Source organism: Ranitomeya imitator, chromosome 6 (genome assembly GCF_032444005.1).
Source record: "Ranitomeya imitator isolate aRanImi1 chromosome 6, aRanImi1.pri, whole genome shotgun sequence".
Lineage (NCBI taxonomy): Eukaryota > Metazoa > Chordata > Amphibia > Anura > Dendrobatidae > Ranitomeya > Ranitomeya imitator.
In genome coordinates, this window is record NC_091287.1 from 395678913 (window position 1) to 395703456 (window position 24544).

Here is a 24544-nt window from a genome sequence, read left to right on the forward strand (position 1 = left end):
CATGTGTGTATGAGGTGTATGGAGCAGAGCCGTGTGTGTATGAGGTGTATGGAGCGGAGCTGAATGTGTACGAGGTGTATGGAGCGGAGCCGTGTGTGTATGAGGTGTATGGAGTGGAGTTGAATGTGTACGAGGTGTACAGAGCAGAGCCATGAGTGTATGAGGTGTATTGAGCAGAGCCATGTGTGTATGAGGTGTATGGAGCGGAGCTGAATGCGTATGAGGTGTATGGAGCGGAACCGTATGTGTATGAGGTGTATGGAGTGGAGTTGAATGTGTACAAGGTGTATGGAGCAGAGCCATGTGTGTATGAGGTGTACGGAGCAGAGCCGTGTGTGTATGAGGTGTACAGAGCAGAGCCGGGTGTGTATGTGGTGTACGGAGCACAGCCGGGTGTGTGAGAGGTGTATGGAGTGGAGCCGCTTGAGTACGGAGTGGAGCCGTGTGTGCAAGGTGTACGGAGCGCAGCCGCGTGTGTTGGAGTAACTATGTGTGGCCATTATACAGTATGGAGCACTGTGTGGCCATTATACAGTATGGAGCATCATGTGTGACCATTATACAGTATGGAGCATCATGTGTGGCCATTATACATTATGGAGCATCATGTGTGGCCATTATACAGTATGGAGCACTGTGTGGCCATTATACAGTATGGAGCACTGTGTGGCCATTATACAGTATGGAGCATCATGTTTGGCCACTATACAGTATGGAGCATCATGTTTGGCCATTATACAGTATGGAGCATCATGTGGGGCCATTATACAGTATGGAGCACTGTGTGGCCATTATACAGTATGGATCATCATGTGTGACCATTATACAGTATGGAGCATTATGTGTGCCCATTATACAGTATGGAGCACTGTGTGGCCATTATACAGTATGGAGCACTGTGTGGCCATAATACAGTATGGAGCATCATGTGTGGCCATTATACAGCATGGAGCATCATGTGTGGCCATTATACAGTATGGAGCATGTGTGGCCATTATACAGTATGGAGGATCATGTGTGGCCATTATACAGTATGGAGCACTGTGGCCATTATACAGTATGGAGCATCATGTGGCGCTCATTATACTGTATGGAGCAATATATGGGGCTCATTATACTGTATGGAGCAATATATGGGGCAGTTATTCTGTATGGGGCGCTGTTGTGAATTCTGTTGTCGAACTCCCTCCTGTGGTTGTGAATGGTACTTCGGCGAGTTCTGTCTATGGGCTCCCTCTGGTGGCTGTGAGTGAAGCTGCTGCTTCTGAGGTTCCTTACACAGGTGACAATGCTTTATCCTTTGGTTGACTGCTCTATTTAACTCCTCTCAGATCGTTACTCCATGCCAGCTGTCAATGTTTTTGCATTGGTTCAGTTCGCTCCTTGATCTCTCTGGTGACCTGCCTTCTCCTGCAGAAGCTAAGTTCCTGATAGTCATTATTTGTTCACTGTTTTCTTGTCCAGCTGGTTTTCATGATTTTGTCTTGCTAGCTGGAAGCTCTGGGATGCAGAGTGGCCCCTCCGCACCGTGAGTCGGTGCGGAGGTCTTTTTTGCACACTCTGCGTGGTCTTTTGTAGGTTTTTGTGCTGATCGCAAAGTTACCTTTCCTATCCTCTGTCTATTTAGTAAGTCTGGCCTCCCTTTGCTGAAACCTGTTTCATTTCTGCGTTTGTGACTTTCATCTTTACTCACAGTCAATATTTGTGGGGGGCTTCCTTTACCTTTGGGGAATTTCTCTGAGGCAAGGTAGGCTTTATTTTCCATCTCTAGGGCTAGATAGTTCTTAGGCTGTGACGAGGCGCCTAGGTCTGGTCAGGAGAGCTCCACGGCTATTTCTAGTGTGTGTGTATAGGATTAGGGCTTGCGGTCAGCAGAGCTCCCACATCCCAGAGCTCGTCCTGTATGAGGTTTAACTATCAGGTCATTCCGGGTGCTCCTAACCACCAGGTCATAACAGTACAGCTGGCCCAAAGTATTAATGCATCTCAATAGAGGGATAAGAGAACTTCTGAGACCATTTTTTTTCTTTGCACTGTGTTTTGTCTTTCTTTTCCCCTAGACCTTTGGGTGGTTCAGGACACAGGTGTAGATATGGACATTCAAGGTCTGTCCTCTTGTATGGATCATCTCTCTGCAAGGGTACAAAACATTCAAGATTTTGTGGTTCAGAATCCTATGTTAGAGCCTAAAATTCCTATTCCTGATTTATTTTCTGGGGATAGATCTAGGTTCTTGAATTTCAAAAATAATTGTAAACTGTTTCTAGCTTTGAAACCCCGCTCCTCTGGTGACCCCGTTCAACAGGTAAAAATCATTATTTCTTTGTTGCGTGGTGACCCTCAAGACTGGGCATTTTCTTTTGCGCCAGGAGATCCGGCATTGCGTGATGTTGATGCGTTTTTTCTGGCGCTTGGATTGCTTTATGATGAACCAAATTCAGTGGATCAGGCAGAGAAAATCTTGCTGGCTTTGTGTCAGGGTCAGGATGAAGCGGAGGTGTACTGTCAGAAGTTTAGAAAGTGGTCTGTGCTTACTCAGTGGAATGAATGTGCCCTGGCGGCAATTTTCAGAAAGGGTCTTTCTGAAGCCCTTAAGGATGCCATGGTGGGATTTCCCACGCCTGCTGGTCTGAATGAGTTTATGTCTTTGGCCATTCAGATCGATCGGTGCATGCGTGAGCGCAAAGCTGTGCACCATCTGGCGGTATTCTCTGAGCATAGGCCTGAGCCTATGCAGTGTGATAGGACTTTGACCAGAGCTGAACGGCAAGAACACAGACGTCGGAATGGGGTGTGTTTTTACTGTGGTGAGTCCACTCATGCTATCTCCGATTGTCCTAAGCGCACTAAGCGGTTCGCTAGGTCTGCCACCATTGGTACGGTACAGTCTAAATTTCTTTTGTCCGTTACTCTGATTTGCTCTCTGTCGTCCTATTCTGTAATGGCATTTGTGGGTTCAGGCGCTGCACTGAATTTGATGGACTTAGAGTTTGCCAGGCGCTGTGGTTTTTTCTTGGAGCCCTTGCAGTATCCTATTCCATTGAGAGGAATTGATGCTACGCCTTTGGCCAAGAATAAGCCTCAGTACTGGACTCAATTGACCATGTGCATGGCTCCTGCACATCAGGAGGATATTCGCTTTTTGGTGTTGCATAATCTGCATGATGTGGTCGTTTTGGGGTTGCCATGGCTACAGGTCCATAATCCAGTGTTGGATTGGAAATCTATGTCTGTGTCCAGCTGGGGTTGTCAGGGGGTACATGGTGATGTTCCATTGCTCTCAATTTCACCTTCCACTCCTTCTGAAGTCCCTGAGTTTTTATCAGATTACCGGGATGTATTTGAAGAGCCCAAATCTGGTGCCCTACCTCCTCATAGGGATTGCGACTGTGCTATTAATTTGATTCCTGGTAGTAAGTTTCCTAAGGGCCGTCTGTTTAATTTATCTGTGCCAGAGCACGCCGCTATGCGGAGTTATATAAAGGAATCCTTGGAGAAGGGACATATTCGTCCGTCGTCGTCACCATTGGGAGCAGGGTTCTTTTTTGTGGCCAAGAAGGTTGGGTCTTTGAGACCTTGTATTGATTACCGCCTTCTTAATAAGATCACAGTCAAATTTCAGTATCCTTTGCCGCTGCTGTCTGATTTATTTGCTCGGATTAAGGGGGCTAGTTGGTTCACCAAGATAGATCTTCGTGGTGCGTATAATCTTGTGCGAATTAAACAGGGTGATGAATGGAAGACGGCATTTAATACGCCCGAGGGCCATTTTGAGTACCTGGTTATGCCATTTGGGCTTTCTAATGCTCCATCTGTGTTTCAGTCCTTTATGCATGACATCTTCCGAGAGTACCTGGATAGATTCATGATTGTATATTTGGATGACATTTTGGTCTTTTCGGATGATTGGGAATCTCATGTGAAGCAGGTCAGAATGGTGTTCCAGGTCCTTCGTGCAAATTCCTTGTTTGTGAAGGGGTCAAAGTGTCTCTTTGGAGTTCAGAAGGTTTCATTTTTGGGTTTCATTTTTTCCCCTTCTACTATCGAGATGGACCCTGTTAAAGTTCAGGCCATTTACGATTGGACTCAGCCGACATCTGTGAAGAGCTTGCAGAAGTTCCTGGGCTTTGCTAATTTTTATCGTCGCTTCATCGCTAACTTTTCCAGTGTTGCTAAGCCGTTGACTGATTTGACCAAGAAAGGTGCTGATGTGGTCAATTGGTCCTCTGCAGCTGTGGAGGCTTTTCAGGAGTTGAAGCGTCGTTTTGCTTCTGTCCCTGTGTTGTGCCAGCCAGATGTTTCGCTCCCTTTTCAGGTGGAGGTTGATGCTTCTGAAATTGGAGCAGGGGCTGTTTTGTCGCAAAGAAGTTCGGATGGTTCAGTGATGAAACCCTGTGCCTTCTTTTCTAGAAAATTCTCGCCTGCTGAGCGCAATTATGATGTGGGCAATCGGGAGTTGTTGCCCATGAAGCGGGCATTCGAGGAGTGGCGACATTGGCTTGAAGGAGCTAAATATCGCGTGGTGGTCTTGAGGGATCACAAGAATTTGACTTATCTCGAGTCTGCCAAACGGTTGAATCCTAGAAAGGCTCGATGGTCGCTCTTTTTCTCCCGTTTTGATTTTGTGGTTTCATACCTTCCGGGATCTAAGAATGTGAAGGCTGACGCCCTGTCAAGGAGTTTTGTGCCTGACTCTCCGGGTGTTCCGGAGCCGGCGGGTATTCTTAAAGAAGGGGTAATTTTGTCTGCCATTTCCCCTGATTTGCGGCGTGTGCTGCAAAAGTTTCAGGCTGATAGACCTGACCGTTGTCCTACGGAGAAACTGTTTGTCCCTGATAGATGGACTAGTAGAGTTATCTCGGAGATTCATTGTTCAGTATTGGCTGGTCATCCTGGAATCTTTGGTACCAGAGATTTGGTGGCTAGATCATTTTGGTGGCCTTCTTTGTCACGGGATGTGCGTTCTTTTGTGCAGTCCTGTGGGATTTGTGCTCGGGCTAAGCCCTGCTGTTCTCGTGCCAGTGGGTTGCTTTTGCCCTTGCCGATCCCGAAGAGGCCCTGGACGCATATTTCCATGGATTTTATTTCTGATCTCCCTGTTTCTCAAAAAATGTTGGTCATTTGGGTGGTTTGTGATCGCTTCTCTAAGATGGTCCATTTGGTACCCTTATCTAAACTGCCTTCCTCCTCTGATTTGGTGCCATTGTTTTTCCAGCATGTGGTTCGTTTGCATGGCATTCCGGAGAACATCGTCTCGGACAGAGGTTCCCAGTTTGTTTCGAGGTTTTGGCGGTCCTTTTGCGCTAAGATGGGCATTGATTTGTCTTTTTCTTCGGCTTTCCATCCTCAGACTAATGGCCAAACCGAACGAACTAATCAGACTTTGGAAACATATCTGAGATGCTTTGTTTCTGCTGATCAGGATGATTGGGTGTCTTTCTTGCCTTTGGCTGAGTTCGCCCTTAATAATCGGGCCAGCTCGGCTACTTTAGTTTCTCCTTTTTTCTGTAATTCTGGTTTCCATCCTCGTTCCTCTTCAGGGCAGGTTGAGCCTTCGGACTGTCCTGGTGTGGATGCGGTGGTGGACAGGTTGCAGCAGATTTGGACTCACGTGGTGGACAATTTGACATTGTCCCAGGAGAAGGCTCAACGTTTCGCTAACCGCCGGCGTTGTGTTGGTCCCCGACTTCGTGTTGGGGATTTGGTTTGGTTGTCATCTCGTCGAGGTTTCCTCTCCTAAGTTTAAGCCTCGTTTCATTGGACCATATAAGATTTCTGAAGTTCTTAATCCTGTGTCATTTCGTTTGGATCTTCCAGCTTCTTTTGCCATCCATAATGTGTTCCATAGGTTTGTTGTTGTGGAGATACGTGGCGCCTATGGTTCCCTCCGTTGATCCTCCTGCCCCGGTGTTGGTCGAGGGGGAGTTGGAGTATGTAATGGAGAAGATTTTGGATTCTCGTGTTTCGAGATGGAAACTCCAGTACCTGGTCAAGTGGAAGGGTTATGGTCAGGAAGATAATTCCTGGGTTTTTGCCTCTGATGTTCATGCTGCCGATCTTGTTCGTGCCTTTCATTTGGCTCATCCTGATCGGCCTGGGGGCTCTGGTGAGGGTTCGGTGACCCCTCCTCAAGGGGGGGTACTGTTGTGAATTCTGTTGTCGAACTCCCTCCTGTGGTTGTGAATGGTACTTCGGCGAGTTCTGTCTATGGGCTCCCTCTGGTGGCTGTGAGTGAAGCTGCTGCTTCTGAGGTTCCTTACGCAGGTGACGATGCTTTATCCTTTGGTTGACTGCTCTATTTAACTCCTCTCAGATCGTTACTCCATGCCAGCTGTCAATGTTTTTGCATTGGTTCAGTTCGCTCCTGGATCTCTCTGGTGACCTGCCTTCTCCTGCAGAAGCTAAGTTCCTGATAGTCATTATTTGTTCACTGTTTTCTTGTCCAGCTGGTTTTCATGATTTTGTCTTGCTAGCTGGAAGCTCTGGGATGCAGAGTGGCCCCTCCGCACCGTGAGTCGGTGCGGAGGTCTTTTTTGCACACTCTGCGTGGTCTTTTGTAGGTTTTTGTGCTGATCGCAAAGTTACCTTTCCTATCCTCTGTCTATTTAGTAAGTCTGGCCTCCCTTTGCTGAAACCTGTTTCATTTCTGTGTTTGTGACTTTCATCTTTACTCACAGTCAATATTTGTGGGGGCTTCCTTTACCTTTGGGGAATTTTTCTGAGGCAAGGTAGGCTTTATTTTCTATCTCTAAGGCTAGATAGTTCTTAGGCTGTGACGAGGCGCCTAGGTCTGGTCAGGAGCGCTCCACGGCTATTTCTAGTGTGTGTGTATAGGATTAGGGCTTGCGGTCAGCAGAGCTCCCACATCCCAGAGCTCGTCCTGTATGAGGTTTAACTATCAGGTCATTCCGGGTGCTCCTAACCACCAGATCATAACAGGGCGCTATGCGGTGCCCACAATACTGTATGGAGCAATATATGGGGCTCATTATACTGTATGGAGCAATATATGGGGCTCATTATTCTTTAAGGAGCACTGTGGTGCCCAGAATACTGTATGGAGCACTATACTGTCTGATTTATGACCTATTGTAGAATGTACAATATTTATCATTCATGTAATGTATAGGGGGACTGTATATGAGATGGGAGCCCTATAGGGGGGCTATACTGTATATGTGTTTGGGGGGGCGCCGTTTTGAAGTTCGCCTCAGGCAGCAGTGTGGCTTGGTTCACCTCTGGGTAGTTGGTCCCTGACAGGGGTGGGATCCTGTCAGAGGTCTAGACAGAAGGTCACGGAGCTGCGCCTGCCCCACATGCGGCAGTTCCTAAGAAAGGACACGAACAGAGAACTGTATTGTAGAGAGGGTGAAGAAGTCATAGCAAAAGGAGTGGAAACCAGAAGGAGTTCTGCCCTGCACAGGCTGCCTCCCTCTGAGGCGCAGGATCCCGGTAGCTGGAACACCGAGGGAGCAACAGTCCTTTATGCCTTGCTCCAGAGACCGGCAGGACAGCTAATTGCAAGTTACTGATCCGCCCTATACCCAGGAGGCAAGGTGGCACCCACGAGAGACCGGAGCATGATAGAGTCCCTGTAAAAAGCCTCACGCCACCGGTCATACGGGTTTGTCCTATCCATCTGGGGGACAGAGAGAGATAACATTGATAACATCTACAACATATGTAAGGACCTTATGAGGGGCTTAGCAATAAGGTACTACAACACCAAGGCGCTAGAGGAAGGCTACTGATTTCCACGTGGATAAGGGGACTCTGGATTTGTGCCTCCAAACTGGCCGGACTCTGCCTGCCCTGGTGCTCTGGACTGTGGATGCTGAAGCCTTCAGTAAAAGGTAAAGAGACTGCAACCTCGTGTCCTCTTTCTTCAATGCGCCTCACACCATCCACCATCTACACACTGGGAAGCCCTGGGGACACACTTCACCTGTGGGAAGGTATACCATCTAGCTGCCATAACATCACCCGAGCGGACCCCTAAGCAGTGTCAGTCACCCTGACCGAATACCACAGGAGGCGTCATGAACATTTCCCTTTTAAAGATCTTCCCCCCTTTTACAACGGACCTCCCGAGGGCCACGGACCGGGTCAGCCACCGTGACATCCCCCTTGAGAACTGAAGGACCCGGTACCGAGTACCCCACTGCCCACGGGGGCGCTCCAGCAATGCGATGTGCACTTAACCAGTACGTCAGCTTACATAATATGCTGTAAGATGAACTTTCCGGCTCTCCGCATGATGCCATCATTGCCACCACAAGCAATAATATTTCCAGGAAATAGGGTACATGTGCAGTTACAACAGCTCATGGATGCCGATGTACTGTACTGTACTATAGAGCTGACAAGCGCTGCTCTGAAGCTGGTTGGATCACTGGATTCGGCCATGTTCAGAGCCCCTCAACTTCTCCGAAGCTGCTTAGGCAAAGTTACCTCAGCTAGCTGCATCAGAGAGCACCAAGGTCAGGCCAGCAGCTAAGCCAAGCTGCCAGCCCAAACTGTCGATCATCTGGTAAGCATTGTTGCCCTGGCAAGCAGGAAGTCGGGAGGCAGAAGAGCAATGTGTACCTGAAGAAAAGACATTCATGCTTCTGAATCAAACCATAAACTATTATTGCAAATGGATTTAAAGAGGTTAGATATCATAAAATCTATTGTTACTTACCTATCTACAAGATAGGTGATAACTTGCTCATTGCAAACCCCGGCAAGTAAAGAGCAATTGTCACTCCATTCCTTATTTATGACCTGGTCAGAAAACGCTGAGTGCTTTACCATCAATCCATTTATTATTTATGAGGCTGCCAGAGATCACCAAGTACTGTACCTTTGCTCTACTCATTATTTATGGTGCTGCCAGAGATCACCGAGTGCTGTACCATCACTCTATTCGTTATTTATGTGACTGCCAGAGATTACCGAGTGCTGTACCATCACTCTATTCCTTATTTATGGGGCTGCCTGAGATTGCTGAGCGCTGTACCATCACTCTATTCATTATTTATGGGGCAGCCAGAGATCACTGAGCGCTGTACCATCACTCTATTCATTATTTATGGGGCAGCCAGAGATCACCGAGCGCTGTACCATCACTCTATTCATTATTTATAGAGCTGCCAGAGATCACCGAGCGCTGTACCATTACTCTATTCATTATTTATGGAGCTGCCAGAGATCACTGAGCGCTGTACCATCATTCTATTCATTATTTATGGGGCAGCCAGAGATCATCAAGCGCTGTACCATCACTCTATTCATTATTTATGGAGCTGCTAGAGATCACCGAGCGCTGTACCATCACTCTATTCGGGCAGCCAGAGATCACCAAGCACTGTACCATCGCTGAACCTATAGTTATACACATTGGATCTGCATATACATCAATTGCCTCAAATACTCTGATCTCTCCTTCACCTCCCTTATACAATCTCTTGCCCGCTCGTGCCGCTTACACCTAAAGAACATTTGTAGAATCCGCCCTTTTCTCACCATGGAAACAACAAAAACCCTCACTGTCGCCCTGATCCACTCCCACCTGGACTACTGTAATGCTCTACTAATTGGACTCCCCCTTACTCGACTTTCCCCTCTCCAGTCTAGCCTTAATGCAGCAGCCAGGATAGTCATCTGGCTAGTCATTACTCGGACGCGTCCGCTCTTCGCCCATCATTACACTGACTGCCCATTCATTACAGGATACATTTCAAAGTACTTGTTCTCGCCCACAAAGCTCTCCACAGTGCGGCACCCCATACATCTCCTCCCTCATTTCGGTCTATCGGCCTAGCCGACCGCTGCGCTCTGCAAATGACTTTCGACTAACCTCTGCACTAATCCGTACCTCCCACTCCCGACTCCAAGACTTTTCCTGCGCTGCGCCAATCCTCTGGAATGCTCTACCCCAAGAAATTAGGGCCATCCACAATTTGCATAGTTTTAGGCGCTCGCTCAAAACACATTTGTTCAGAGCGGCCTATCACATTCAGTAATCAAAGTCATTTTATGTTTGTGTGTGTGTAGCCCATTCACTATCTCCATCTATCCCCCACCCCCTGAAGATGGCTGGACCATCATTGTAAATGCATCATTGTAAATACACACCTGTACTTTGCATCTCCCCCACCTCAGTGTAGATTGGAAGCTTTCACGAGCAGGGTCGTCTTATTTCGCCTTAATTATTGTATTGTTAACGTTGTTACTTATGACTGTTGTGTTTGAAACTGTTAAACTGTAAAGCGCTGCGGAATATGTTGGCGCTGTATAAATAAAGATTATTATTATTATTATTACTCATCAGGTATCAGGTCTTCTTTATGAGTCCATCAGCAAATGAAGAGGACCTGTCAGGTGCCATGCATCCTCACATGTCTTCTTTGGAAAATACCGTACTTGTATTTTTAATGATCTAATAATGCTGGAGAATCTCTTCTTAGAACTCTTTGTTGTTACTCCTGGAAATGTATGACTAAGTTGACATATGGATATTACCATTTCATTTATTAACATGGCGATTCCCAATATTGTCTGACAGTGTCAGCACTGATTAGAAAGAGCCAAAGTTGAAGGGGCGCACTAATGATGAGCATGCTTGGGTTGTCCCCGTGTATTTGTTAATGCTCAGACATTTAGTTTTTGTCGCCTCAGCGCATGATTTGTGACGGCTAGACAGGCTAAATAAATGGGGGGATTCCCAACAAACAGGCATTCTTCACATGTATTTAGCCTGTCTAGCATTCGCAAATCATGCAGCTGAGGCGATGAAAATTAAATCTCCAAGCACCCCAAAATACTCGGAGACCACCCGAGCTTGCTCGGGAAAACCTGAGCAACGAGTATACTCGCTCATCACTAGGGCGCACCCTTATCAACTCCTCATATCCAATATAGGAACTTTAAGTAATTTGTGCCTTTCCTTTGAAACCAAGAAATACTTTCACTTTTTTTCAGATTGGTCCTGAAAAAGGGGTTGTACATCTGGCTACTGCTGCAGTGCTCAATGCAGTGTGGGATTTATGGGCCAAGCAAGAAAAGAAGGTATTATACTATGTACCATATGCTGCAGAATTATAAGAAAAGGATTTTATTTCTCCAATGTCAACAACAAAAACAAACTATTATATAGTACAGAAAAATGAATACATGAAATAACGATACATTCGCGCCTTCTTAGAGTGATATAGAAATACTACAACTATATTACAGTAGCTGCAGGTGATCAAACAAGGGTTCCTGTGCAAAAACCACCTATGTAGAAATAATCAGTAAAGGAAAGAATGGAAGACCGCGCTACCTCTAGAATATCCTAAAGAATAGTGGTATACTGTGTATACATGGACATGGTATATAATGCACATACAAGAATATTTAAAGATATTAAATGCAGGTATTCAATGGATGGAGATTAGTGATCCTCATGCTCTTTACTCGAGTTTTCCGAGCATGCTCAGGTGTTCTCCGAGTATCTTGGGCAGATTGTGGGGATTTCCTAACAAACAGGCAATCCCTGCATGTGTTCAGGTTGTCTAATAGCTGCAAACCATGCAGCTGCAGGGACTCAAACATAATCTACGAGCACGCCCCAGATACTCGGAGAACACCCGAGCATGTTCGGAAAACTCGAGTAACGAGCATACTCGCTCATCACTAATGGAGATAAAAAATGGAAGAAATGCTGTTGTGGTGCAAAAGCAGGATTCCTAGTGATGTTCCACATAGCTCAGTCTCCTAAAGTTAAGTCTATCACAAGTGTGCACTGCAGTGTGCACCCAGGAAGCCCCGGCCGGTAGCGTTCCTAGTAACCACACGTCTTCCTGGATCCGGTGTTATTACGTTACTGGCTCAACATTTGATACATCACTATGAACGCTCCATTTGAGCCACACCAGCATTTCCTGCATCATCTATCTCTATCCATTGAATACCTGCGTTTAATACCCAGAAGGAGCTGGGATTCGCCTGTAATGTAAGTAGGCCCAAATCTCCATCCCCATTTATTAGTTAGTCTTTAGAAAGTCTTGTATGTGCATTATGTTAGGTGTTGAGTTCCCACCGCTGCACAGGGGGAATCTCGAACCATGTCTGCTGCGGTCTCCCATTCTCCTCCAGCCGCAGTGGAACCTGCACAGCGGAGATGTTGGTCCCAGCATCTGGCTCAGCCTGATACTGTCCGAATTGTTACTGCTGCCTTTCCAGGCTCTGCCTTTGTAGCCAGCACTGGTCAGCGGCGAGCAGGCTTTTCTGGGGCTAAGTCCTGCTTTTCACGCACTGAGCATGCCCACGGGAGGACCTCTCATTGGATGTCGGGGGTCACATGCTCAGGCCCTGTAGCAGCTCCCATTGGTCCACCAGGAAGGTCCTGAAGAGCTGCAACTATAAAAGGTTTGCATGGCCCCATGGCCATGCGCTAGTATCAAATGTGTTTGGCTTATGCCAGTGGATGCTATACCACTCTATACATACAGTATGTGGTTTGAGGCTGTAGCTTTGGGACTGTACACTCAGGCTGGCAGCTAGCGTCATTGTGGGCATTTAGCCTTGGCTTAGCGTCTGGTTCCTTCATGTGTGTGGTTAGCACAAAAGAGCAAGCACAACCCTTAGTTAGGGTGATAGTTTTGTGTACAGCGCGACTCTGTGCGGCAACAGAGATCACTTCCAGTTCACACGGGGTGAAGCTTAACCCACGTGTGAGCTCAGAGGTTATCTGCCGTTACTTTGCAGCAGATATCTCTGCACGGTGGACCCCGGGCTGCGACCGCACTTTGTAGCTACCTATCTATACTTGGTGCGTTCCGCTAGCCCTAACACATTATATACCATATCCATGTATACACTGTATACCACTATTTGTTAGGATATTTACACTTAGCGCAGTCTTTCACTCTTTACTTATTAATAATTAATACATATAACAAGGATGTTACCTCTTGAATTAGTTGACAAGATCTAATAGTAATCAAAAGGTAGAGCCTTGCCTTAAATGTTTAGAAAAGAAGAATAGTAAATGATATTGTGCATAAGACAGCTCCTTGCTTGATGCAAATACATACTAGTGCTCCTTCATGTCCTCTACATGTCATAGAAAATGTAGAGAAGCAGATATATTATTTATTTGAGATATATATATATATATATATATATACATACATATATATATATATATATATATATATATATATATATATATTATGTTTTGATGTACAATATACTACATATTAATATTGATTAACATATTATTCTTTTAGCCTCTATGGAAGCTGTTAGTTGATATGGTGAGTTATTTACATTTCTTTTTCTAATCATTGTGTATCTTAGTGTCAGACTCGGTACCATAATCTTTGGTGATCGCGTACCAATTACTTTTGTCTTTACTGTCATAATCTTTGGTACTACATTCAGAGATTCTTCCTGAGGCTGGAAACAGACTAGGGTATGGCGTCCAATGCAAAATGCTAATGATTAGTGATGAGTAGGGTTGAGCGACTTTTGTTTTTATAGGATCGGGTCGGATTTCACGAAACCCGACTTTTTCGGACCTATTAGGAATATACTCACCCTCGGACGCGCCCTGGTTCTAACCCGCAGCCTTCCTTCCTAAGAATCAGCGCTTGAAGGACCTTTCGATGACGTCGCGGCTTGTGATTGGTCGCGTGACGCCCATGTGACCGCTCACGCGACCAATCACAAGCCGCGACGTCATCGAAAGGTCCTTCAGGCGCTCATTCTTAGGAAGGAAGGCTCCCGGTTACAACCAGGGCGCGTCCGAGGGTGAGTATAGCAATATTTTTTATTTTTATTCTTTATTTTACACTTAAATCTGAATTCCGATACCGATTCCCGATATCTTAAACATATCGGGAATCGGTATCGGAATTCCGATTCCAGATCAGAAGATCGCCGACCTCATGGCCGACCCCACACAGGGGTCGGGTCGGGTTTCATGAAACCCGACTTTGCCAAAAGTCGGCGACTTCTGAATCTGGCCGACCCATTTCGCTCAACCCTAGTGATGAGCGAATATACTCGGTACTCGAGATTTCCCGAGCACGCTCGGGTGTCCTCCGAGTATTTGTAAGTACTCGGAGATTTCGTTTTCTGCGCCTCAGCTGAATGATTTACATCTGTTAGCCAGCATAAGTACAAATGGGGGTTGCCTGGTTGCTAGGGAATCCCCACATATACTTAAATGAATTTTTATTAACATTTTTCACTGGAAGTGGATGCATTCAAAAAAATCCTAAGGTGCTTAGCGCTACATTTGCTTGGAGTTTATTTTCCGTTTGAATCAGCTGGCATAGTGAGAGAACAATTCAGCTATTTTGGGGTTACACTATTCAGGGGACTAATTTTTCAATTACAATAACCACCACACTGTCCTCTCTTATTAGCTATAACCACACTATGTTCAATTTTAGCTATAACTGACAGTTTGCCCTTAATAGCTATAGCTGTGTAATGACCAGAGGTCCGAATAAGATCCAGTGAGTCACAAACCAAGACCAAGGCAGAAATCTCCAACGGTATTTACTCAAAGGCAAATTAATCAAGGTAATATGGAGAATATTAAGGCAGATGCACCCCAAAGATACACTAATTCAGCAGCAGCTGAAATCACTGTGCCACTCAAAGGTCTCCTGAGAACTGTGTACTACAACAGACTAGTAAGAAATTTACCTAACAGGCAACTAAAAACAGGAACAAGTGTAAATTGAATGTAGTGTTATTAAGGGAGCCCCTGGAATGGCACATTGAGTATAACTTACACAACTCTAATATAAGATACACCTCTAAAGTAACAATTTAACACTCTGAGCAGAGATACCCGGGTATCTATAACTATGGTACCGTATCCTGAGATGGATTTCCTCTCAGGCAGGAATCCGCAGAGGCTGTAGCCAGTTCATATCTTCAGCGCCAATAAGTTACAGCAAGCTCCTCTTGTCTTGTCGGCCGATGCCGAGCCCAAACGCCGGGGACTTAGTTAGTGGTCTCACGATGTAGTCTCTGCTTCTGTAGCTCCTAGGAATGGTTCCACGACAATCCGTCCGTCTCTGTATCAGCAGTCTGTCCAGACTTGTTCCTCCACTCAATGCACAGGGAATCCACAGACTTCCAAATTCGTACTGGGTTCTTAGCAAAGTCTCCGTCTTTTCTTAGATAAAGGGTTAGCTCCTCTCCAGGAAACGTTAGCAACAAAAAGTCTCTCAAAAGCTTCTTTTCCTCCAAAAACACTTGCAGTAAATCCACACAGTCTCTTTTTAAGATCTCACAGCAGCTTCTCCTTTTCTTCCCGCCTTTTCTCTCTCAGCTCTCACTTCCTACTTTCACTTTACACTCGAGACACTAGACCCCACCCCGCAGCACACATTGTCTCTGGGAGGTCTGTCCTCTGCTGCAACAGGCAAAAACCACAGGGTCCTAGTGCCCTCTCAGTGGGACTACAGTTCACCCTCTTACATGCCACCCCACTAGAGGTTGGCGTCCTCGACATACCTTCCCACTCAAATTCATCTTGAGCATATCGCTGAGGCGGTATTCCTGCCGTAGATCGTGTAGTTCTCCTGAGTCCTACATCAACAGGTGCGACCTTAGAGGGAGCTAGAGTCTCTTCCGTGGTCGTGTTAGTGGGCGTAAGTGGAGTTGTCTCCTCCTGCGGCTCGATGTCCTGTGATACAGCGTCAGGACCAAGCAGTTGACCTGATGCACTCTCCTCAACAACATCCTCCATATCCCCAACATTCTCATCACCCGAGGCCAGATCGGTCACAGGGGGCAAATAAGCAGGCGCAGGAGTAAGCACACCATCAAACTCAAGATCATTCAGAGCTTCCGCCCCTTGGAACATGGCCTCTGGCTCTAGGGGGGTAGGCGCCGAATCTTCAAACCAGCACCGTTGTAACATGTTACGATGCAAATTACGGGTTGGCCCCCCTGTCCCCACCGGTTCGACCTCGTACACTGGAATCTCAGGGTTCACCTGTTTTTTTATCAGATACGGTATCGCCTCCCATCGGTCACTCAGCTTTCCTGACCGTCGTTTTGTCCTCACCAACACTCTGTCCCCCGGAGAGAACAGCTCTCTTTGTACAGGTCGCGTGTCCTTATGGACCACCTGTCGAAGGCGGTCGCCCACCACCTGATGCACCACCCTCAACCGCCGCCGATGCTCTCGTACCCACTCGGATGCAGTCCGAAGGGGGGCGGAGGAGGGATCTGGCATGTTCAAATCCTCAATGTCTCGGCCAGGTCTACCAAACATCAACATGTGTGGTGAGTAACCAGTAGTACTGTGCACCCTGTTATTGTAAGCCCACATCAATTCGGGGAGATACTCAGGCCAGCATGTCTGTTGCTGACTCTCTAAGGACCTCAACATTTGCAACAGGGTCCGATTAAAACGCTCACACGCCCCGTTACCCTGAGGGTGGTAAGGCGTTGTTCTCGACTGCTCGATACCATAGAGCTGGTGCAACTCTTTCCTCAGCGTCCCCTGAAAGCAGGCCCCTTGATCTGAATGTATTCTCTGCGGACACCCGAACACTTGGAAGAAATGTCGGCACACTGCCTCAGCCGCCGACTTGGCCGTCTGATCTCTTGTCGGCACCGCTACAGCATACTTGGTAAAGTGATCTGTCATCACCAGGCAATAGGAGTACCCTGACGTAGAGTACCCTATCAACACGTAGTCAATCATGAGTAGCTCCAGTGGAGCTGAAGTCTTAATAGACTGTGTGGGAGCCCGCTGCTCAGGGCTTTTGTTGAGCCCACAAATTCGGCACTGCCGACACGCGTCGGCCACCATCCCTCCCAACTCAGGGCAGTAGAGGACTCGCTGCAACCACTGAAGTGTCTTTTCACTTCCAAAATGGGCCCCCTTCTCATGCGCCTCACGAGCGACCACTGGCCCCATCCCCACAGGAATTATCAGTTGGTACCGATGCTGCAGCTCCGATGGCAGGTACACCTTACGATACAAAAGACCTTGCTCCACACACAATTTATCCCATTGTCGAAGGAGTTTCATTCCTTCCATGGACAACTGAGCCTTGTCCTCTGCACTGGGCCAGGCCTTGTTTTGTACCCAACGGCGCACAAGTGCAATGTCCGGACACTCATCCTGGACTCTTGTCCAATCTGAGGGTGTTTTACCCAGGACACAGGGCATCCCGGTGGCCACCCCACTTGAGTGTACCACACTTTGGAAGATAGGTATCTGCCCCAAAGCTGGAGTTTCAGTATCCTCAAGTTGTTCGTCAACATCTTCCCCGGATGACCCAAGGGGCACCCTTGACAATGCATCTGCATTGCCGTTCTCTCGACCAGAGCGAAATTTAATGCGGTAATTGAACTTGGCCAGTCTGGCGACCCACCGCTGCTCCAACGCCCCCAGTTTTGCATTCTCTAAGTGAGCTAGCGGGTTGTTATCTGTCATGACTAGCACCTCAGCCCCTGTTAGATACTCGGCGAAGCGTTCTGTCATTGCCCACACCAGGGCCAGCAATTCCAGCCGGAATGAGCTGTAGTTAGCCGGATTTCGCTCGGAGTCTCTTAAAGATCTGCTGCCATAAGAAATCACTCGTTCTCGGCCGTCCTGCACCTGTGCTAGTACTGCCCCCAACCCATGAAGACTACCATCGGTATACAACAAAAAAGGGGTGTCAAACCGGGCGTAGGCCAGCAATGGGGCACTCGTTAGGGCGGTTTTCACTCCATCAAATGCCTTTTTCTGTAGGGGCCCCCATGGAATGGGGCGATTTCGAGGACCCAGCGCTGTCCCTCTCAAAAGTTCATTCAAGGGACTCACCACTTGTGAGAATTTAGGCACAAACCGCCGATAGTATCCTGCTAGGCCCAGGAAGGCCCGCACTTCTCGCAGGTCACAAGGAGGTGGCCACTCTTGTACCGCCTTAATCTTACTGGCTAAAGGTAGTACCCCGTCCGGGGTCACCAGATGCCCCAAATATTCAATCTGGTTTCGTAACAGTTGACATTTTTTTGGCTTTATTTTCAGGCCGTAGCTCTTGAGCCGCCGGAGAACTTGACGCAGCTTCTCCAGATGATCTTCAAATGAGGTTCCGAACACCACAATGTCGTCTAGATATATCAGGACTGATTCAAAATTTAGATCGCCCAAGCAATGTTCCATCAGGCGTTGGAAGGTTCCTGGGGCGGTAGCGAGGCCAAAGGGCATCCGGTTGAACTCAAAGAGCCCCATTGGCAAGACAAACGCCGTCTTGGCCCGATCTTTTTCAGCCATTGGGACCTGCCAGTACCCGCTTGCCAAATCCAACGTTGAGAAATACTTGGCCCGACCCAGGGCCGACAGGGATTCTTCAATACGGGGTAAAGGATATGCGTCTCGTACGGTGTGGGCATTCAATTTCCGATAGTCCACACAAAATCGGAGTGTCCCATCCTTCTTGCGGACCAAGACTACAGGGGCCGCCCAGTGACTCCGGCTCTCTCGGATCACTTGGTTGTCCAGCATACTGGCCACCATGCTCTTCACCTCTTGATAGAGCGCCGGAGGAATTTGACGATATCTTTCTCTAATGGGTGGAGTATCCCCCGTTGGAATCTCATGCTCAATCGTCTGGGTACACCCGAAGTCCTCTCCATGTCAGGAAAATGTCTCTTGATGTTCCCACAAAACTCTCTCCAACTGCTCCAACTGCACGGGGGTCAGCTTCTCCCGATCCACTCCCATCTGCTCCATGATCACATGAACATTCCATTCCTCCGTAGGAGGTTCAGTTCGGCCTACCTCGACCGCGAATGTCCAGGATGACTGTTGGTCTGGTCGCAATTCGAACCCTGCATTTTCCGGCACCTTCTCTGCCGGCACGAACAGTTCAGCCAGTATGGTCCCAGCGGGAATTGCAACAGCTTCATCTAAAACATTGATGCATCGGACCGGCACTCGTCCATTCTTCACAATCGCCAAAGACCGGGCCACATGTACCTTGGCAAATGAGGAACCCTCTCGGGCGGGCTCAAGTAGCACTTCAAGCCCATTCAATCTCTGTGCAGCTCCCACAGGCAGCATTAAGAGTTCCTCTTGTCTGGGTCCCAGCAGGATCGGGGCCCTCGAAGTCACTCGGACCCGGCCCACCTGGCCACCTGGGACCGCACTTTTCAGCAAGTCGCAACTCAGCACTAGACGGTGTAGAATTCTCTGTGTGGGTCGGTGTCTTGTCGCACGGGCCCAGTATCGGGGTCCTTCACTGGCATACATCTGGTGATTCAAATCTCGCAGCACGTTCATTCCGAGCGTCACTTCCATCCCTCTTCTAGGGGGGTGATCCACCAGTACTACCCCTTTCTGCCCCAGCTCTTGACCAAACATTTTTAGTTGCATCCACACGATCCCTTTGACTGACAATTGACCATTATTTGCGGCGGTCAGTCGTATCACTCGGCCATCCTCTGGAATCACTAGTCGACTGAAGTATCTCTCATATACTTCTAGAGGCATTATAGTACATTCGGATCCCGTGTCAACCAAGCACCTCATCTTCCGCCCTTCAAACTCTGCTTCTATCACTGGACTACATGCAAACAAATCTTGTTCATTCCGTCGACGGCTTTGTGTGGGTGGGGCCGCTGCTGCTTGCCCTCTCATGGCAGCGGCCGGAAGTTTAAAGCCGGCGACGGGGTTTCTGGGGCTGTAAACGCCCGGCAGTAACGCGAGATGTGTCCCTGGCGGCCACACTTCCAGCAGGTGATTGTTCCTCGTGGGCGAGGGCTTGACTCATTCTGATAGGACGACCTGGCCATTTGCGGGGTCACCGTTCCAGGGGGTGGGGCAGGAGGTTCCCGTGAGGGGGTAGAGGCGGGATCAACTGTCAGTTGAGACAATTTCAGCTTCAACTCCTTCACCTCAGCACGCAAAGCTTGTACCACGCTTACAAGCCCCTCTCCCCCCGACCCTGATGACACACCTTCCTCCAGCTGGGCACTGTTCACTGACCCCTCGGGAACATAGGCTGATTTCTCTTCCCTTTCCACTGCAGCTCGGTAAATCTGCCAGAAAGATAACTCTGGTGCAACCCGGGCCATTTCCAACAGCTTGTCCCGGAGAAGTCTATGGGCTAAACCGGTGATGAATTGGTCCCGGAGCAAGCGGTCTACCTCCCGGAACGCCCCCATGGCCCCCGGGTCTAGTCGCTGCATCTCATTCAACATCTCTTGTAAAATATTAGAGTACTGCATCAGGGACTCACACTCTCTCTGGGGACGATTAAAGAATAGGGACCGAAGCTGGGCCACACGCGCTCGGCCCCCCAAACTCCCCTCTAACAGTTCCAAAATCTTTTCTAATGTATCCCTCTCTGATTCTGGGCGCACCATCACCATACGCCTAATATCACCCTCCAGTGCATTTAATGCCAGCTCAGCGCGTAACGCGGGGGTCAAATTACACATGCGCAGAATACTCCGGATTCTCTCAGCCCAATCTTGCAACGCCATATTGCGCCCATCGTATTTCGGCATGTGCTGAAGTAAAGCTACTACAGGCACATACCCTCCCGGAGTCGCAGCGGCTGCCAGGGGAACCCCAACCCCCGAGGAGGATGCGGATACAGCGGGGTCATTTCCACCCTCGCCCTCGTCCATGACAAACACTGGATCCCGCCGACTACGCCAAAAATGTAATGACCAGAGGTCCGAATAAGATCCAGTGAGTCACAAACCAAGACCAAGGCAGAAATCTCCAACGGTATTTACTCAAAGGCAAATTAATCAAGGTAATATGGAGAATATTAAAGGGACTCTGTCACCTGAATTTGGCGGGACTGGTTTTGGGTCATATGGGCGGAGTTTTCGGGTGTTTGATTCACCCTTTCCTTACCCGCTGGCTGCATGCTGGCTGCAATATTGGATTGAAGTTCATTCTCTGTCCTCCATAGTACACGCCTGCGCAAAGCAATCTTGCCTTGTGCAGGCGTGTACTATGGAGGACAGAGAATGAACTTCAATCCAATATTGCAGCCAGCATGCAGCCAGCGGGTAAGGAAAGGGTGAATCAAACACCCGAAAACTCCGCCCATATGACCCAAAACCAGTCCCGCCAAATTCAGGTGACAGGTTCCCTTTAAGGCAGATGCACCCCAAAGATACACTAATTCAGCAGCAGCTGAAATCACTGTGCCACTCAAAGGTCTCCTGAGAACTGTGTACTACAACAGACTAGTAAGAAATTTACCTAACAGGCAACTAAAAACAGGAACAAGTGTAAATTGAATGTAGTGTTATTAAGGGAGCCCCTGGAATGGCACATTGAGTATAACTTACACAACTCTAATATAAGATACACCTCTAAAGTAACAATTTAACACTCTGAGCAGAGATACCCGGGTATCTATAACTATGGTACCGTATCCTGAGATGGATTTCCTCTCAGGCAGGAATCCGCAGAGGCTGTAGCCAGTTCATATCTTCAGCGCCAATAAGTTACAGCAAGCTCCTCTTGTCTTGTCGGCCGATGCCGAGCCCAAACGCCGGGGACTTAGTTAGTGGTCTCACGATGTAGTCTCTGCTTCTGTAGCTCCTAGGAATGGTTCCACGACAATCCGTCCGTCTCTGTATCAGCAGTCTGTCCAGACTTGTTCCTCCACTCAATGCACAGGGAATCCACAGACTTCCAAATTCGTACTGGGTTCTTAGCAAAGTCTCCGTCTTTTCTTAGATAAAGGGTTAGCTCCTCTCCAGGAAACGTTAGCAACAAAAAGTCTCTCAAAAGCTTCTTTTCCTCCAAAAACACTTGCAGTTAATCCACACAGTCTCTTTTTAAGATCTCACAGCAGCTTCTCCTTTTCTTCCCGCCTTTTCTCTCTCAGCTCTCACTTCCTACTTTCACTTTACACTCGAGACACTAGACCCCACCCCGCAGCACACATTGTCTCTGGGAGGTCTGTCCTCTGCTGCAACAGGCAAAAACCACAGGGTCCTAGTGCCCTCTCAGTGGGACTACAGTTCACCCTCTTACAGCTGGCACGCTGTCCCCCCTTATTAGCTACAGTGGCATCTAAAAGTTTGGGCACCCCTGGTCAAAATTACTGTTATTGTGAACAATTAAACAAGTTGAAGATTAAATGATCTCTAAAAGTCCTAAAGTTAAAGATGAGAGATTTCCTTTGTATTTTAGGCAAAAAAAATGTATATTGTTCAGTTTACGTTTTAAAAATTGCAAAAACTAAAACTGTCTGATGCAAAAATGTGAGCACCCTTGGAGATTTGTGTGCCTAGATAACTTTGACCAAGGTTTCAGACCTTACTTAGCCTGTTAGGGTTATAGCTTGTTCACTATCATCGTTAGGAAAAGCCAGGTGTTGCAAATTTCCCAGATTTATAAAACCTCAGCCTCCTCTAACCTTGGGCCCAAAAAAACAGCAGCCATGGGTTCTTCTAAGCAGCTGCCTAGCACTCTGAAATTAAAATGATGGAGGCCTACAAAGCAGGATAAGGCTATAAGAAGCTAGGGATGCATTTGCAAGTTGCCCTTTTCTCTGTTCGAAATGTAATTTAAAAATGGCAGTTAATAGGAACAGTGGAGGTCAAGATAAGGTCCGGAAGACCAAGCTAAATTTCAATGAGAGCTGCTCGTATCATTGCTAGAGAGGCAAATTAGAACCCTCACTTGACTGCAAAAGACCTTCAGAAATATTTAGCAGACTGTGGTTGTGGCACATTGTTCTACTGTTCAGAGACACCTGCACAAATATGGCCTTCATGGAAGAGTCATCAGAAGAAAACCTCTACTGAATCCTCATAATAAAATTCAGCATCAGAAGTATGCAAAAGAACATCTAAACAAACTAATGCATTTTGGAAACAAGTCCTGTGGGCCGATCAGGTTAAAATAGAACTTTGGCCGCAATAATAAAAGATGTGTGGAGAAAAAATGACACATAATTTCAGGAAAAGAAAATCTAGCAAACCATAAAGCATGGGAGATGGATCCATCATGCTTTGGGGATTTCTTGTAGCCAATGGCGCGGGGAACATTTCATGTGTAGAGGGAAGAATGGATAAAATGAAATTTCAGCAAATTCTTGATTACAAGCATAACACCATCTGTTAAAGGCTGAGGTTGAAAAAAGGATGGCTTCTGCAAATGGATGATCCTAAACATGTCAAAATCCACAATAGGCTACCTTAAAAGATGCAAGCTGAAGGTTTTACAATGGCCTTCACAGTCCTCTGATCTGAACATCATTGGAAATTTGTGGCTAGACCTCAAAATAGCAGTGCATGTAAGAATTTCAAAAGGGGGTGCTACTAGGTACTAAACATGCAGGGTGCCCAAACTTTTGCATTGGTCCAGTTTCCTTTTTCTAATTTTTAAAATGTAAAAGATGAATATATATACAGGGTGGTCCAAAAGTAGGTGGACAGTATGTGTAATAGGGTTATGAAGGGAGAGATTTATCAAACATGGTGTAAAGTAAAACTGACTCAGTTGCCCTTAGCAACCGATCAGATTCCACTTTTCAATCTTCAGACTCTTTGGAAAATGAAAGGTGGAATCTGATTGGTTGCTGAGGGCAACTGAGTCAGTTTCACAGATCCAGTTTTCACATATAAATCTCCCCCAAATCTGTTTTCTTTTCGGATAATTCAGATAACCCATAATGGCAAATAATTTAAATACAGGTCAAAGAAAATGGATTTTAAAAGAGTATTGAAAATCTCAAAATGCTGAAACAGTTAGAGCAAATTGGGTTGAAACATTCGGTACTCAAGCCCCAAAGAGACAAACCATTTACGCATTCGTGACAAATTCGATGCCACTGGCTCAATCCTTAATGCTCCAAAAACTGGTCGACCCAAAACAGCCTGTACAGAAAATAATAAACAACTTGTTGCTGAAACATTGGTTCAGAGTCCAAAAAAGTCCACCAGAAGAGTCTCTGTAGAATTGGGAATTTCACGAGCTTCCATCATGCGAATCCTGAAACCTATTGGGTGGAAATAGATTCCACCCAACCTGTCTAAATCATGGTTTATTGGAGGATGATCCAGAATGGCAGCTGCAATTTAGTGAGATTATGCTTAACGAAATTGAAGAAAATCCAGTAATTTTCGATAACAATTTGTGGAGTGATGAAGCTTCTTTCAAATTATCTAGCCATATTAACAAATATAATTGTATTTACTGGTATAATGAGAACATGCATTTAACATTAGAGCAACAACTAAATGAACCTGGTGTCAATGTTTGGGGTGGTAGTTCAAGTTTTGGTGTTTTTGGACCATTTTTTTTTTTTTTTTTTGATGGAACAGTCACAGGAGATAAGTATCTCGAAATACTAATGAATCAAGTAGTTCCCCATTTACAGCAACAGCCTAATTCAAATGACCTTTATTTCCAACAAGATGGGGCCCCTCCACATTATTCAAGAGTAGTCCGCGAGTGTCTTGATGAAACATTTCCTAATAAATGGGTTGGCCGAAGAGGCCCACTTGATTGGCCGGCACGTTCACCAGACTTGACCGCAATAGATTTTTTTTTTTGGGGAGTACTCAA

General features: G+C 46.9%; 1 protein-coding gene across 2 annotated transcripts in view; it reads left to right on the top strand.

Annotated features, from left to right (window-relative positions):
- ENOSF1 (enolase superfamily member 1) overlaps window positions 1-24544 on the top strand; it is an 82935-nt gene that overhangs the window by 22584 nt on the left and 35807 nt on the right. For both annotated transcript variants that reach the window (XM_069731158.1, XM_069731159.1), the window contains exons 4-5: window positions 10966-11052; window positions 13260-13286. In XM_069731158.1, coding sequence (XP_069587259.1) covers window positions 10966-11052; window positions 13260-13286 — 114 coding nt within the window. The remainder of the gene's footprint in view (window positions 1-10965; window positions 11053-13259; window positions 13287-24544) is intronic.